General features: G+C 43.7%; 1 protein-coding gene across 3 annotated transcripts; it reads right to left on the bottom strand.

The window, feature by feature from the left end:
- Window positions 1-843: 843 nt before the first annotated feature.
- LOC142471258 (gastrula zinc finger protein XlCGF66.1-like) lies at window positions 844-14,881 on the bottom strand. Of its 3 annotated transcripts, none has more exons than XM_075578068.1 (6): window positions 14,747-14,881; window positions 6,291-6,428; window positions 5,461-5,520; window positions 4,820-4,967; window positions 3,757-3,867; window positions 844-3,213 (listed from the first exon to the last, which is right to left on the bottom strand). In XM_075578068.1, the coding sequence occupies exons 2-6, from the start codon at window positions 6,375-6,377 to the stop codon at window positions 2,258-2,260; spliced, it is 1,362 nt and encodes a 453-aa protein (XP_075434183.1). In that variant the 5' UTR covers window positions 6,378-6,428; window positions 14,747-14,881; the 3' UTR covers window positions 844-2,257. The 3 variants fall into 3 exon arrangements, with proteins under 3 accessions (XP_075434183.1, XP_075434182.1, XP_075434181.1); XM_075578067.1 differs by lacking the exon at window positions 14,747-14,881 and adding an exon at window positions 14,126-14,489 and having other exon boundaries at window positions 4,820-4,925; XM_075578066.1 differs by lacking the exon at window positions 14,747-14,881 and adding an exon at window positions 14,126-14,487.
- Between the last annotated feature and the right edge of the window lie 1,874 nt (window positions 14,882-16,755).

Genomic DNA, 16,755 nt, shown 5'->3' with positions numbered 1-16,755 from the left:
CCTTTAATCCCGGGCCACCCCCTTTCTTCCTCTACAGGTGGGTTAACCCCTTAATGACTGTAGCGGTTAATAATCGCTATGGTGATTAAGGGGTTAGGGGGACATTACATTGGCTGTTTTTATTCTTGTTTATGTTTTGGAGCATCAGAGGGGACATGGACGGTGATGAAGATAAGGATGGCCTTCATCGTGGCAGCCGGACATGGGTGAGTGCTATATGTATTTATTGTATTTATAAGGGGAGAGAGGAGGAGGGGAGGAGAAAAGGTGGGTGAGGGAGAGGAGAGAAGGGGGGTGAGAGAGTAGAGGAGAAAGGAGGGGAAGAGTGGGGAGAGGAGAGAAGGGGGGAGGGAGAGATAGATTGATCCGTGGGGGGTGATGTGAGATGCAGGGGGGGTGATGTGAGATGTAGGGGGGGGGATGTTTAAACCAAAATCATTACAACATATATACACATTGTTTATTCAAAAGTATGAGTTAATTATTATTTATTACCCCTACTGCTTTACACGTCTATTTTGTGATTTACCCGTTGAACGTGTCATCCAGATAGGGGTTCCCCGAAATTATACAAAATACTTTTGTATTTTGTACATATTCAATAAAAGTTATGTTATAGTACTTCCGGTGTGCACCTACAACGCAATTGTTGCGTTGAATCCTATCACAAACCTCCCTTTCTGTATTGCTATCTTTAAGAATACCATAACTTATTTGGAACGTCACCGCCATTTTGCACAAATTTTATATTTGAGTATTTATCTTAAAAAGAAATGTTTATTTTTATATGACGTGATCAGAATTGCTGTGTTTGAGGTGATGGGTTAATTGAAGACCGATAAATGACATGTTACACCTTTTAATATACAGTACTAACATAACAGCTTCTACATACATTTTAGTTTACAGAAGTATCCCAATATAACAAATCTGCACTTCTCCAGGACCAGTACAGCTACAAGAACTTTGAACAAAAGACATCAAGAAAAATCCCAAACATTTTTATTTCAGTTATAATCCCCTCAGAACAGGGCATTACAATCCAATAATGCCCTGAAGGCCTGAGGCAAAGCTAAGGGACTTTAACCCAGCCATGGCATTATTTGCCAGTAATACCCTGTTCTGAGGGGATTATTACTATTATAGGCTAAATGTAGGCTTTCTTAAAATATATTTTTCATAAAATATTCATATTGATTTTTATAAACATTATCGTCTATACTTTCTTATGCTTTCACTGTACTTTTTTTTATTAAAATGAAATTGTGAAAACACTAAAGCCCCTCTCAATACAGACACACTGCAGCCGTCCATTCTATACGCACACACACACACACACACACACTCTGCAGCCCCCTTTAATACACATACACACTGCATCCCTCCATTCTATATACACAGACACACTCTGCAGCCCCCCTCTATACAGTACACACACACTTTTGCAGCCCTCTCTACACCCACAAAGACACATGCAAAAACATGCTGCAGCCCCCCTCTACACCCACAAAACACACACTGCCAACACACACTCCAACAAACGCTGCAGCCCCACTCCCCTTCACAAAACACACACACCAAGAAAACACTACACACACATACCAAAAAAACACACTGCAGTTCCCCACTCTACAAACTCAAAACACACACTCCATACACACACCAACCCACTCTGCGGCCCCTACAATCACAAAACACACACTGCAGATACACTGTTATCCTGTGTGGAGTTCTTTGCAGACAGGGTGGTGGATGAGTCAGTGCCTTGCTGGTGCCTGCTGTTCAATCACCCCCCTTCTCTGAGAGCTGCTGTCACTAAGTGTGTATGAGAATTTAAAGCTGATTGGCTGAAAAACTTGGCAGGGTGCCAAAAATGTTGGCCCATTACTGAATGAATAATGCTTGGAATTTGACCAATCAGAGAGCAGGGGTTTCAGTAATGCCCAAAATTTCTAAGAGTTTAGCCCCTAACATTTTTAATAATGACTTTTCTTTACAAAATAAAATGAACATTCTAGAAAACTTAAATGGGACTTTAGGAAGTCCGACTTCTCTGATGTAAAACAACTTTCAAGCCGAGTAAAAGATTTCCCACTTTTATGGCACACGAGGTTTATCTTCTGAATGACTTCCCTGGTGTGCAAGATTTGCGTTTTAAGATGAGCATTTCCCACATTCAGAGAAAACATGACCTTTCTCTTGTGTTATTTCTCTGATGCGTACCAAAATGTGTCTTACAAGCAAAAGGTTTTCCCCATTACGTGCAATTATGGTGTTTTTCTTCTGTATGTGTGTTTTCTGATGAGTAATAAATATTCGTTTTGGAAGCAAAGTGTTTCCTATTATCAAGACAAACATTAGATTTTTCCAATGAATGGGTTTTCTGGTGTCTGAGAAGATATGCCCTTTGAGTGAAGCATTTCCCACATTCAGGACACGTATGTGGCTGCCCTCTTATGTGAATTTTTTGATGTTGATTTAAATCTGACTTGTAAGCAAAGTGTTTCCCACATTCATTGCATTTATGGGGCTTCTCCCCTGTGTGTTTTCTCTGATGTACAACAAGGTAAGATTTGGAAGTAAAGTGTTTCCCACATTCATTACATGTATGAGGCTTCTCCCCGGTGTTTAATTTCTGATGTACATTAAGATTAAATTTGGAAACAAACTGTTTCCCACATTCATTACACGTATGAGGCTTATCACCTGTGTGTAATTTCTGATGTGTAATAAGATTCAATTTGGAAACAAACCGTTTTCCACATTCATTACACTTATGAGGCTTCTCTCCTGTGTGTGTTCTCTCATGTTCAATAAGACTAGATTTGTAAGGAAAGGCTTTCCCACATTCGTTACACGTATGCGGTTTCTCTCTGGTTTGTATTTGATGATCTATGTAAACTGATTTTGTAGTAAACCATTTAGAACATGTTATGCTCTCTTGCATCTTTACTTTCATGGTTTTGCATGTTGCATCATTTCTGTCTTTGACAAACTTCTCAGTTGGAGCGCATGTCTCTTGTTCACATTGATAAGACAAACAAATAGATGTCAGATTTCCCTTTTCACATGAGGTTGATTTTTTAGACGAGTTCGTTGCAGAGTTTTGTCCTTGAAACCCTTCAGACATATTGGTATTTTCTTCCATAATCTCATCTGATGAACAGACTGCTGTGTTGGATTCTTCTAACATATTCATGCTTATGGATCCATCTGTTGGAAGGGAATTCACTGTGAATAAATAAATGTCATACACGTATGATCCAACATTGCTGTTGGAACATTTCAATCGGCAGGAGCAACATGTGACTGTTAAAAAGCATAATTAAATACCTGTGTACAATGAGGGTTCAGAGAGGGATGTTAACTTTTTGGTGGTATCACTTTGGAGTTTAGTTATACTGTGAATACAATTTAATGTATTTGCTACACTCTCTGGATTAATGCATTACAAAGACAAACTAGAATTTATATGAGAAATATCAGTATGGATTTTCTTTCAATTATTACCAAATAACATACACATTTTAGACCACAACGGGATTCTTAATTGGATACACAATCCCATACACAATCAGATCAAGGGCCCATTAAATGGTTATGTCCAAATTACAATGATTTGTGATATAAACAAACAGAGACAGGAGATTTTTTTAAATTACTTTTATAATGGGTTCATGACAACAACATTTCCTTCAGAAGATTCCTGCACATTCATTGTATCTTTAAACCGTTATCATTGCCTCTTATACTCACCTGTGCTGGGATCTTCATGGACTTCCTTTATCTCCTGAACTTTCAGGTGACTCCTTACACATGGCTCCTCTTTTTGCTGAGCACTTGTTACAATCTCAGCTTTAACTTCACCTGTTGAAATAATTTAATACCAATAACTTAATGACTTTACTTCATATAGCGCTTTTTTCCCCACCAACAAGGCTTAACAATTCAAATCAAATTCAAGCTATGCAGCTCAGTACATACAGATCCAGCGGCCGTTATCCAAACAAATCACAGCGCAGTTTTCGTGTGCGCTGCTGTACTCCACGTGGCATTAACGCCGCCAATCGCCCCAGGCACACGTGTTTATCGTGTTTGCTTTGTTTGAATTTCATGGATTGTGTGCAATTAAATGCAATGAAATGAATGAATTGTAATGTGTACAGTACTGTGCTACTGTGTCAATTTCAGGTGTTTAAAAGCCAGAACACAAAAATGCCATTTTATGCACTCGCGTCTTAAGGCGGTACTGTTGGAAGAAATCCTGCGCCATGACATGGGTATTCCGATGTATACACCGCGTGAAGTGTTTCAATAACGGCCGCTGCATCCGTAGTATGTTACAGGTATAGACCCTGCCTGATGACCTTATAATCTTCTTTTGGTCTATAGAGAAATAATTCTGCTACTGGGAAGATCTATGTCCTTGTGGTGCTCTTAATTGCGTGTGCCTTTTAGTTTCAATGGCAGATTAAAAGATGTATTACTTTAACACCTTATAAATTCATATATTTTTCAAAATGTATATTCTCAAGCATTTTTTTATGGATTTGTCTTAGCTCAAAATAATAACCATTACCTTTACAAAATTCTCTTATAAGAACATATACAACATTTAATTAAGAGTTTTAACTCCACGTATTTAGGATTATATAAGTATACTGAGTCACTTGTAAGGTGTATGAGTTCTGCTAACATACATTAGCAAGGAGTGACTACATCATTTAGTATTTGATGATCATCTCTAAACCTTGTGTCCTGCTCCTGACAGACCTTGAGTGGAATATTTTACTTCCTAACAAAGAAAACATAGTGCTACCTGAGCTTCTGTTTGCTGGAAGTTCCCAAGTATTGAGGGTCTGATGATTCTCCATCACTACGTCTTTGTAAAGCTCCTTGTGACCTTCTAAATACTCCCACTCGTCCTTAGAGAAATAGACAGCAACATCATCACATTTTACAGGGACCTGAAACACAGAGAACCCCAATCACTGTTGACATACAGTAGAGACATTGATTCTGCAAGACATAGAGCCAGGAGTGTGAGGATAGTGTTAGTAAGAACATGCAGAGAAACACAAAGAAGACAGAATAATACACACAGATACAGGATTAGAATTGGTGAAGGTGTGCAAATTTGAACCGTGAAGTCTTCGCAATGTTTTTAACATCACTTTGTGGCCACAAATTTGACAATAAAAAAAAAAGTCAATTTTATAGGTATCTGAGACACAGAGAATCACATGCAGTGTTGACCAATAGACTCTTACTTATAAAGAGAGCAAGGATAATGAGAACATGCAGAAAAATACACACAAAAAAAAGGTAGGAAAATACACACAGGACCAGATAAAGCTTGGTAAGTAACCGGCTAAACTGGGTCACAACTTGTATAGTGTATATAGTGTATATAGAGTATATATATTGTATATATATATAACCTTCTCCAGCAGTGCTCACCTCTCCAGTTAGCAGGTGAATGCTGCTGTGGGGGGAATTCTTCCTCACAATGATGTATTCCTACAGAATGAGAAAATAATACATATTAGACATCAATGCAAGGCTGCACTAAACAACAGCTTGTGAAATTCTGATAAAATGTGATCAGCGAGACCCTCACAGGCACATTAAATAAATGGTATAATATATGCAGTGAAATCATCCACTTTCTCTAAACGGAGATTTCTCCTGGACCTAAATACAGCCAATCACTGAGACTTTCTCTAGTACAGTCTTTTTGTGTAACTACTCATCTTGTTTGACCTTATCTGACTGTTCTCTCCCTAGTCATGTCCCTTTATTATCTTGGGCTCTCCCTATGCCAATCATCTTATCTGCACCACATTCTTTGTCAAATTGTATCTATACTTGGACATGGTGTTTAGCAATATAGTGACACACTACATGTCCCTGCCCAAGGCTGCGGTCAGGGTGAATGCAAGCACGCTGGCGCTCGAGCTCCGGGACGTCAGGCGCTCATGTTGGTCGGGCGATTCATGGCCTGCTATTTGTGCACATATGGGGGCGTGCCCATGACATCACATGAGCGCGTCGCACTCATGGGCTGAACCGTGGACGTGACCAGGGCAAGGTGGAAAATAACAAATTTGCTTGTCTCAGCAAGCAGAAATCACACAGGCACGTGCACACACTATGGACAATCACATTGCGATTCATGGTTTTGAACACGTTGTGCATGAATGCGCTCGCTCGCTCCGCTTAACCCTGGCCGCCGCCTTAGAGAAAGACATATGAGCATTGTCATATTGATATTCTTCAGCAGTCCTCACCTCTCCCATGAGCAGGTAGATAATCTCCAGGGCATGATTCAGGATTCTCTCAGACATCTGCTTCTTATTCCCGTTCGTGTTCATCATTGGGGATTTAGTCAAGAATAGGCTATCGCTGGAGACCAGGTTTATCAACACCTTTTTATACCGGGATCATTGATTGAGCAAAGCAAAGAGTTAAAATAAATTGTAATTTATTTCAGGAAAAGACATACACACAATGTAACACAATTTACACGGTTAACACACTTACTGGGAACGGGGCTAACGAATAAATGTATCCTTTAAACGAAATTCACAAAAATGACCTTTGTAGGAGACCATTCCAATGACCGGGAGGTACTCACAAAATCCTGGAATGGATTTCAACATGCAATGCCAGCTGCGACCGCTACTTTCTCAAAAACAGGACTTAAAATATTTTCTCACTCAAAATCTTTGAAGGCGGCTCACGTTCAATACAGAGCATCTTTGAATTTGCCACTGATGGTTTGGCGCTTGGAATATGCGCTCCTCATTGGCTGCAAGTTTTCTTATGGGTTTTAGGGTCTCATTCACAAACCTCTACAGTCTATCAGAGCGTGGAAATTTCCCTGCCAGCCAATCACCGATTTGCCGGCATTGTAAAGCCGGATGGGTACCTTTTCTTATTCTGCAAAGGGGCATGCACTAACCTGGCATCTCTGCCTCTTTGCATACTGAGCCCATCCGCTGTCCAGGCTCCACAGTCTGGGATCTGGCAAATGGTGGCCAGATAGCCCGTGTAAGCCCAGCATGAGGGTACTCAAGCAGAACTGCAGTGCCCCTCCTGTTCTAACACCTTGGCATCCCTGAGGCTTTCAAGTCCGGACTCCGAACAGACCCATAGGCACCAAACTTGGTAGCCACCTGGTCTCTTGGAATCCATTAGCAAGAAAATAACCAGGGTTGGCGCTCAAGAGGAGATAGTGCAACAAAGAAATAATCCAAATTAAAACAGTGAAATAGTGACACCCTCTGGTAACCAGGGCTCACTACAAGAAATTAACTCCAAAAAGTGCAATAAACATATATAATAAAACTAAAATGAATAAACAAGGGATACCCACTCAACCTAGACAAGATGGGAAAGTCTTCGTTTCCCCTGGGACATAGTGGGTAGAGGCGACAAGGGAGCGGGACACCATGCACATGTAAAAGGAGAGATCACAAAAATAGTACAATACTGTAAAGCACAAAAATGATAATCCTATGAAATTCTGCAAAGGTTATACTCACAAGCAGACAGTGAGTAAAGGCATTTCACACAAAGTGTACACGAACAGTAGTCCCACGTAGAGGGGCATCTGGGGACCAGGATGGGATGGATAGGGTGCTCTACAGCAGAGGACAAGAACACACCATAGCGCGAACTGTGCAACAATTTAATGAATTAAAAAACACTTCACAAGTGCTCCCTTACAAAGTATAAGAAATTATCAGGCAATAAGGAATCAGAGGTACAGGCATATGATGATTTCACCGTCCCTTCCTCTCCAGGAATCGCAATTAGGTTTGGAATGGAGATGCTCCGCCACAGGTGCTCCTAATTGCAGCCGCAAGAAGCAACGAACAGCTCAGCATCTCTCCTCCACGTGTCTTGGTATCTGCCTCGATTTGATGCGTTTAGCTAGAGAACTAGCTTTGTCAGGAATCTGGCACCATATCCTACACTTGCTCTTAAATACAAATCATTTCGCTCTTCATTGGTGGTGTATAATAGTCTCTGGTGACGTGGAATCGTGGAAACGCGTCGAATCGAGGCACATACCAAGACAAGTGGAGGAGAGACGCTGAGCTGTTCGTTGCTTCTTGCGGCCGCAATTAGGAGCACCTGTGGAGGAGCGTCTCCATTCCAAACCTAATTGCGATTCCTGGAGAGGAAGGGGCGGTGAGATCATCATATGCCTGTACCTCTGATTCCTTATTGCCTGATAATTTCTTATACTTTGTAAGTGAGCACTTGTGAAGTGTTTTTTAATTCATTAAAAAGACGCCCCTCTATGTGGGACTACTGTTCGTGTACACTTTATGTGTGAAATGCCTTTACTCACTGTCTGCTTGTGAGTATAACCTTTGCAGAATTTCATAAGATTATCATTTTTGTGCTTTATAGTATTGTACTATTTTTGTGATCTCTCCTCTTTTACATGTGCATGGTGTCCCGCTCCCTTGTCACCTCTACCCACTCTTGGAATCCATGACTTGGAAATCCCACAGTTCATTCACAGGTTATCGGTACATATACCTATTAAATATAACTCTTTAATAAAATATACTGTCCTGTCTTTTGTGTGATACAAATATATAAGTCCCTGTTTTGGTGTCAGGGATGGAGTGAGAGTATATGTTGCCTACATTCACTAGCCTCAATCTTGGCACTTTAGAAATTACTTATAAAACTTTTACACACAAGAAATCACTCTTAGCTTTATCACTTAGCTGGAGCACCAACTGACCCACTATACCAGGTCCAGGGTACATGGGTACCCCGTGTATGATTGCAGGTATACATTAACCCCATCATGCCATTTACCTTGTCTGGAAGATGCTGCGGCAGGAATCCTGGCGGTGAGTCGTAATAGCGTTTTCAGAGTCAGAGTTTGCCCAGAGCAATGTGCTTGGCTGGATCTGAGAATCTCACTCGATTCCCGGATCCAACTCCTGGGGTATCCCATAACTCTGGAACCCCGATACATAGACACATTCTGTAAAGACTTTCTCCAGCAAACACACCCTGAAACTTACAGCCTAGAAATCTTCCGGTCCCAGCACCCCAGGAAAAGGTGAAACACACAAATCTTTAATGTTGCATAATTTGCACAGTCACAGTAATGCATGTAGGACATCAGGGTCCAAGAGCTGACACTCTAGGTCCTCAACACACAGATAAGGGGTAACCAAGTGGGCTGAACCTTTATTAGTGAGCCTGGTTAACTCCTTCACTGTCACATAGGCTTAGGAAACATGTAAAGTACAGATATAGGGAGTAAGGACCTTTCTGTATGTGTCACTCTGAATTCTGAGGTACAGTAGAAAAGGACTATGGGTTCTGTGTGTCACTTTGGAGTGGAAGGAATAGATGTGAGGGCGTCGTCTGCTTCTTGTAATTGTTGATCATTAGTGAGTTAGTCAGAAACTCAAAAATTTGGCTCTGTCCTTGTGGAAGTGTTAAGGGTTAACGACATACACTTCTCGATTGTGAGAAAGTGTGGAGGCCAACTACTGTACTTTAACAAACTTAGTGGGAAAGGGATATGTGGCATCATACAGTAGGTGTTGTTCCTCCTGCATTAAGTGGGTAGTGTGCATCCCTAAAATCACTGACAGTGGCAATCAGATCATGTATGTGTCCTAATATCATTAAAAGAGTAAACTTGTCACATGGATCTATTCTGCTGTATGTTGCCTAATGAACTGATAATAGAGAAGATGCACAGTCTGTTAACGTCCATCTGCCCGGCAGTGTTTGTGCTCTGTCTGTTCAATGATGCCTCTGGTCACTAAAAGTGGCTGCCTCTGTCTCCACCCTGGCTGAAAGTTTTTGCCACGACCCCTTACGCCTCCGATCGCACCCTACAGACCACGGTTTTAAGCTGTGCAAGCGCCGTCTGGACGGCAGGCGTGCGTGCAGCAGCCTCCAGCGGGTACATAGCATTAGGATAGATTGTAGTGGCGACAGGTGAGGCAGGATGGCCGGACAGCAGAAGGTTGCAATATTCGTGACGACAGAGAATGAGGGCCTGTGTTAGAGTTTTAGCAGCAGAGCGACAGAGGATACGGTGTATCTATGGAGGGAGGGGTGGGGAAACGGCTTTAGCTACATTGTGAATGTTAGAGGAGAATGTGTGGGAGGAGTCAAGTGTGACACCTAGGCCGCAGGTTTGTGATACTGGGTGTATAATAGTTCTGCCAACAGTACTGGAGAAGGTGGCAATAGGGCGAGGCTTGGGAGGAAGTATGAGGAGCTCCGTCTTTGACATGTTAAGTTTGAGTTGGCGGAGGGCAATCCAAGAGGATATAGCGGAGAGACATTCAGAGACTTTAGTCTATACAGTAGGTGTAAGGTCAGTGGTTCAAAGGTAAATTTGTGTGTCATCACCATGGAGATGATATTTGAACCCAAGAGATGCGATGAGATCTAGAGAGTGTGTGTAAAGAGAAAAGAAGAAAAGAGGTTGAAGAACAGACCCCTGGGGTATGCCCACAGAGAGATCGACAGAGAAGGAGGAGATGTTAGCAAATGAGACACTGAAAGTACAATGGAACAGGTAAGATAAAATCCAGGATAAGAGCTCTGTTACGGACATCAAAAGTAAAGAGAACATGAAAGAAAAGAGGGTGGTCCACGTTATCAAGTACTGCTGAGAGGTTGAGTAATATAAGCTGGGTGTAATGACCTTGATATTTGGTAGCATTTAGGTCATTCATTTTTTTGGTGAAGGCTTTTTCGGTGAAGTGAACAGTGCGAAAGCCAGATTGGCGAGGATCTAGGATAGAAAAAGGGAGGTAAGAAAATGGGGCGAGAGAATACAATGCGTTCAAGGAGTTTAGAGGTAAAAGGCAAGAAGAAGACAGGGCGTTAGAGAGACAGGTAGGGTCAAACGTACTGTTTTTGAGTAAAGGTATAACTGTTGCATACTTGAAGGAGATGGGAAAGGTACTGTACCACAGCTGAGGGATGAGTTGAAAATGTGTGCGTGTAGGGATTAGAGTGGGAGCAAGAGGTTTGAGGAGATGGGAGGGAATGGGGTCAAGTGGTAGAGGGAGAGGAGATTAGCAGCAACACTTCCTCCTCTGTGACAGAGGAACAGGGAGTCTAAGGTAGAGTTAGGAAGAGGAGATGTAGAATATGAGAGGGATACAGAGGGAATGTCTTGACGAATGGAATCCACCCTTATCTTGAAATAGTAAACTGGTGAAATGCTGGAAGAAAAACAGGTAACAGATGGCAGTCGGAGTAGACAGTAGGAAAGGTACCAGAGTGGAGGAAGTAGTTGAAAATATATGTGAGTATAGGGATTGGAATTTGAGCAAGAGATTTCAGGGGATGGGAGGGAATCGTGCCACAAGAGAAAGTGGTGGAGGGAGAATGGGAGATAAGCAGCAATGTCCTCTTTGACAGAGGAAAAAAAGTTGAGGAAAGCAGGAGGAAAGTTAGGAAGAGGTGTAGAATGTGAGGAGGATACAGAGGGGATGTCTTGACAAATAGAATCCACCTTTGTCTTGAAATAGTCAGCAATGTCCTGAGGTAAAATGGAGGAAGAAAAACAGATACATAGTGGTCTGAGAAGAGACATAGACAGAGAAAAGGCGGAGTGGGTTAGACTTGTGAGCATTGATTAATGAAGAAAAGTATGTTTGTTTACCAGGGAGAGAGCAAAGCAAAACAAACCTCAGGCACTATCTCTGTGGGGAGTGGATGGGGGATGGAGATGTGAAACAAACAAAGATGATATTACCGTATCTGCTAAAAACTAGGATGATGATCCTTTAAGGATGATGAGGCAATCCTACTTCTCAACCCCCCTGTAGGATCTATCCAAGATCCTTAAAGATGTAGAGAAAACAGAAAAGGTGGGGAGCAAGGATCAGCAAATACACGTAGATAAGCTCAAAATAGAACAACAGTGTGGTCTCCACCAATTGAGGGTGACAACACTGTTGTTCTATTTTGAGCTTATCTCAGTGTATTTGCTGATCCTTGCTCCCCCTTTTCTGTTTTCTCTTTACCAGGGAGAGGGCAGAGTTAAAGCCTGTGATGCATCATATCCCGTATGATAGTTACTGTGTAACGCTGAGATAAAGCTTGCAATGTTACTTATCCTGTGTGATACGAATAAAGCAAATATTTTTTCCAATTTAATCAAGATCCTGCGAGTGCCTTGTATTCTACCCATTGTTTCCACCTCCTGGGAAATTTCCAGATTCCTGTGAAATTTGAAACCTGATCGGGATTGTAACAGGGTGCATTCCCTGTCTAAAGAGCTTTGAAGGAAAATCTGTGTGGAGAGTGCACCCAGCACTGAGCAGGTTAATTCAGAGCAGGGGTGGGGAATTGCTAATCATGCGAGACACCAGCCCCCTCCCTTAGGCCGAGTCCATAGACAGACAGGCCGTGCTGAGGCGTTCGGACGCTCCGCGCTGAGCCCCTGCATCCTCAATGAGGATGCCTTGAGAGGGGGCTCACGCGAGCGTCCGCAGGCGTGCTGACGAGTTGGAGATTTCAGCCGAGCGCCAAGCTGTTTTTCAGCGCGCTGTCGGCTGAAAACCTCCAATCACAGCACAGCAGTGTCGACGTCACGGCGCCGTGACGTCGGCGCCATGACGTCGACGTCAGTGCGTCGCGGGTGATTGGCCCAGCGACGTCACTGCCCCGCCTCCAACCACCTCCCCCCGGCTCCGATCGCGCCCGCTGGCTCACCTGTATGGGCATGAAATCGCTCAGATTTCAGCAGGCGAGCCTCAGCGTCAGCGCGGCTCGCCTCACCCCTCTATGGCCCGGGCCTTAGCCAGACTGGAGGAACTGGGGCCTGAATGCAATTTACCTAAACCTTGAACTTTTGCATTTGGCTGTTGGAAAAGGGGTCTATCCCCCAACCAATAGATAGGATGTTTCCTGGTCTACTCAGTGCTTCCAATTGGACTTAGGTCTGTTTTTGTTCTCCCTTTAACCCCGTTTTGCTGGTGATAGGCTCTTTATGTTCTGAAAGTTGTGGCGAATAAAAGCCTGTTTTATTTTCTGTTAAAGACAACTCCTGTTCTAAAAACCTTCGCACACATCTCCTACAGGGATCAAATTTCAAACACTGGGAAATACAGGAAAATCTGAACAATTAATGTGTATGATAGAGATGGAAGAGGAGAAGCCAGGGCGCCCCCTAACCACAGCTCTTCTCCTGAACTCCTACAGACCAGCGACCCCTTATGGCAGGGGAGCGCAATCTTTTTTCCCTGCGCCCCCCTGCTGGCTGTTCCCCTCTCTGCGCCCCCCCAGTCTCTTACCTTGCCTCCGGCATCATGACGCCACATCTTGCTTCGGTAGACAAGTGCAGTTTACTGAGGCCTTCACCGCTTCCCCGGCACTTAATTTAAGTGCCTTTGGGAAACGCGCGGGGCCTCTGTAAACCCTGCGCTCCCCGCAGACAATCTCGCGCCCCCCTTGGGGGGTGCACCCCACAGTTTGCGCACCGCTGCCTTAAGGACTCCGAAGCAAAGTAAAGTGAGAGCTCCACATGGTGCTGGCTGTAGGGACAAACACCCCACTTACCCTCCCTTGTCATCCATTGTACCCCCTGTTCCCCATGTCTGCCCCTTCATCACCTTGTCTCCCATTGCCCATCCCCCTTGTCTAATACTGCCACCCCTGTCTTAGGCAGCGCTTACAGTGACAGCGATGCGTCGTCACAGCAAAACAAATGTATTGCCACCATTGCGTGCGCTTATAGTAAGCGCGACGGGAGCGACGCGAATTTCTGAAGCTGGTCAAATTTGATTTTTCAGAGGCTGTCACCACGTGACAGCCTCTGAACCAATCAAAGACTTGGTCGCCCACGACGTCGCCGGAAAACGAATTACAACTTTCAGTAGCGGCGAATGGTGACGTCATCCGTCACGCGCACTATAAGCGCAGCCTTAGGTTGTTGGTACTCCACCACCAAATCAAAATGCCCTACAGCCAGGGTCCTGGCTACACCCATGGATATATTTATTATATATCACCATGGTGAGATGGGGCTAGCACTTACATGTCGCTCACTTTAAGTTAGCTGCTTTACAGGGGCGACAGAGTGACTGGCATGCAAAAGATTTATTACCTGCAAAACACCACACACATGAAGGGTTGCCACCACTCCGGGTTTCACCTGGAGACTACGGGTTTTTCTCCGAGCTACGAATTTACCTAGTAAATATCCGGGTTGCGGCGGGCAGCGTCCTCTGAGTTCTCCCGGCATCTCACCCTGCAACTACTGGCAATATAGTTGCGCAGCGTCAAATAAAGCCGCGTTCCCATGCCAATGCTACGTGACGCCACATGATGCCTAGGCCCCCTGTTGTCACGGCACCATTTGACTCCACACAGCCATATTGATGGCAGTTGCTTGGGGAGATTAACAGAGGATGCCGGGACTCGGGAGATGCAGCTGAAGGTAAACACTACATTTAAACGCTGGGTTAAAAACAAAAACAAAAAAAAAAAAACACACACACACACACACACACACACTGCAGCTACACACACACACACACACACACACATATATACACACACACACACACACACACACTGCAGCTACACACACACACACACACACACACACACACACACACACACTGCAGCTACACACACACACACACACACACTGCAGACACACACACACTGCAGACACACACACACACACACACACACACACACACACACACACACACCTACTCACCGAATGCAGTTGCAGCCCTAACACGCTGAGCCTCTTCCCTATCCACTGCAGGCAGCAAGACTACAATACCCACAATCACCTTGTGCAGTTGCAGCCTAACCCACTGAGCCCTCCACTGATTGGCTACTGTTTGCCATTTGAAACCAAAGCCTACTGGGAATTGTAGTTCTCTTCGTTTTCCATTGGTAGCATTACAAAAAAAGACTGCAGGACTACAAAGCCCACAATCCTTTCACTGACAACACTCCTCAACGTCAAAGCAAAGATCAGCCAATCCGGGCAGAGATCTTTGCAGCACATCCCTACCCTCCTACACAGGGCGGCAGCAAATAGGAGCTGGTCTGGAGTCATAAATAATAACAATTATACATCAAATCTCTGTCATATATCCCATGTATGATAGTCACTATGTAACAATGACATAGATAAGAATAATACATAAGACCTGCTATATAATAGAGAGATTTACATTTTATATACAGTACAGTATATCATTCCCAATCTGTCAATGTCCTGAGAGAGAAAGAGAGAGAAAGAGAGAAATAATAATAATCCTAAAAAAAAAAGTTTTCTTTTTTAGGTTTATTATCTCACAAACATGTATTATTTTTTGGTATATATTAGCCCAGTCATAAGGGGCTTTAGATTAAGACATTGGTTACCATATATTACCACCAGACATATAGGCGCAGTCTTTTTCTGTTAGTATATGTGTGTAGTTTTTCAACTTTTTTGACAGCAGCCTTATCTGGTATTCATAATATTGATTTATTAAAATGATGTTTAATAGTAAAGAAAGAATAGCTAGAAGGCAACAGTATTTAAAATCTGCTGAATTAAACATAGTAGAGAACATGGAGGATAACAATATAGATATGAAAGCCAAATCCTTTGGGCTTGAGAAATTGGCTAAAGAAGAGATGAAACATTGGTGGGACCTTTTGTCATTACAGAGATACATAGATGAAAAATTGGTCCCAAGACTATTAAGAATAAAAATCCAACCTTTGGAGGACGCATGCGCGACGGCCACGGGTATGGAAGTCTAAGCAGTTAGCTCCGTACCGCGCTTATACAAAAGACAGTATTAAACACCCCAAAATCAACAAAAAACTAATAAAAAAGCTAAGCAACACTAGCCAATCTTGCAGGGATGGCTCGGAAAAAAGCAGCTAGTCAAAAGAAGCAGAAACTAGCAGATGTCAGAGACTACTTTGGCGGCGTAGGATCGGACAGCACGGCGGGAGAAATGGCGCCGGCTTCAAATCCCGACACTGATACTGAGCAGGAAGGAGACGAAGAGGGGGCCTGCAACCAAGCTCTTCTGCCTGTGCGAAGATGTGATTTAGAGAGGCTGTATAATGATCTGAAGTCTCTCTTACAGGCAGAAATAAGAGAGGTTAAGAGGGAGGTCAGCAAACTAGGGACGAGAACAGATGCCCTGGAGACCAAAGTAGACCAAACCATAAAGGTGGTGAAAAAAACCAGAAAATAAGTCAGGGGAGCTGCAGCGGCAGATTGACGAGCTGAAGGACCACCAGGAGGACGCGGAGAACCGGGAGCGGCGAAATAACATCCGCATACGGGGGGTCTCGGAGGAGGTGGGGGACTGCGAGGAGTTTGTTGCACGATGGCTAGAGTCCCTACTCCCGGAATGTACTAAAGAGGCGCGAGCAATGGACCGCTGCCACAGAGCCCTCCGCTCCCGGCCGATGCAAACAGAGCAGCCCCGGGACATTATCATTAGGCTGCACTATTATACCACCAGGGAGGCAGTACTACGCCAAACCAGGGCCCTAACAGTGGAGTTCTAGGGAAACAAGCTGATGATCTTTCAAGATCTGTCCCAGGTTACCCTCGCTAGACGCCGTAACCTGCTGCCAATCACAAAGGTCTTACGAGACCAGAACATAAGATATTAGTGGACCTTCCTGTTCGGTTTGATGGTGGCGAGGAACGGGAGGCCCATCATAAGGAAAGAGCCAACAGAGGGCCCAGCGTTCCTGGCC

The sequence above is a fragment of the Ascaphus truei genome, chromosome 20 (genome assembly GCF_040206685.1).
Source record: "Ascaphus truei isolate aAscTru1 chromosome 20, aAscTru1.hap1, whole genome shotgun sequence".
In the NCBI taxonomy this organism is placed as follows: Eukaryota; Metazoa; Chordata; class Amphibia; order Anura; family Ascaphidae; genus Ascaphus; species Ascaphus truei.
Note: the sequence above shows the minus strand (reverse complement) of the source record. Positions and strands in the feature narration are given on the sequence as shown.

What these genes read in the sequence shown, in the direction of transcription:
- LOC142471258 (XM_075578066.1), bottom strand. Translation starts at nt 14,263, where the DNA reads ATGCCGGGAGAACTCAGAGGACGCTGCCCGCCGCAACCCGGATATTTA. An exon ending in ATGTGTGTGGTGTTTTGCAG is followed by an intron (nt 6,429 to 14,125) that starts GTAATAAATCTT and finishes CGGTATAAAAAG; the next exon opens with GTGTTGATAAACCTGGTCTC. An exon ending in CCATGAAGATCCCAGCACAG is followed by an intron (nt 3,214 to 3,756) that starts GTGAGTATAAGA and finishes CCCTTCCAACAG; the next exon opens with ATGGATCCATAAGCATGAAT.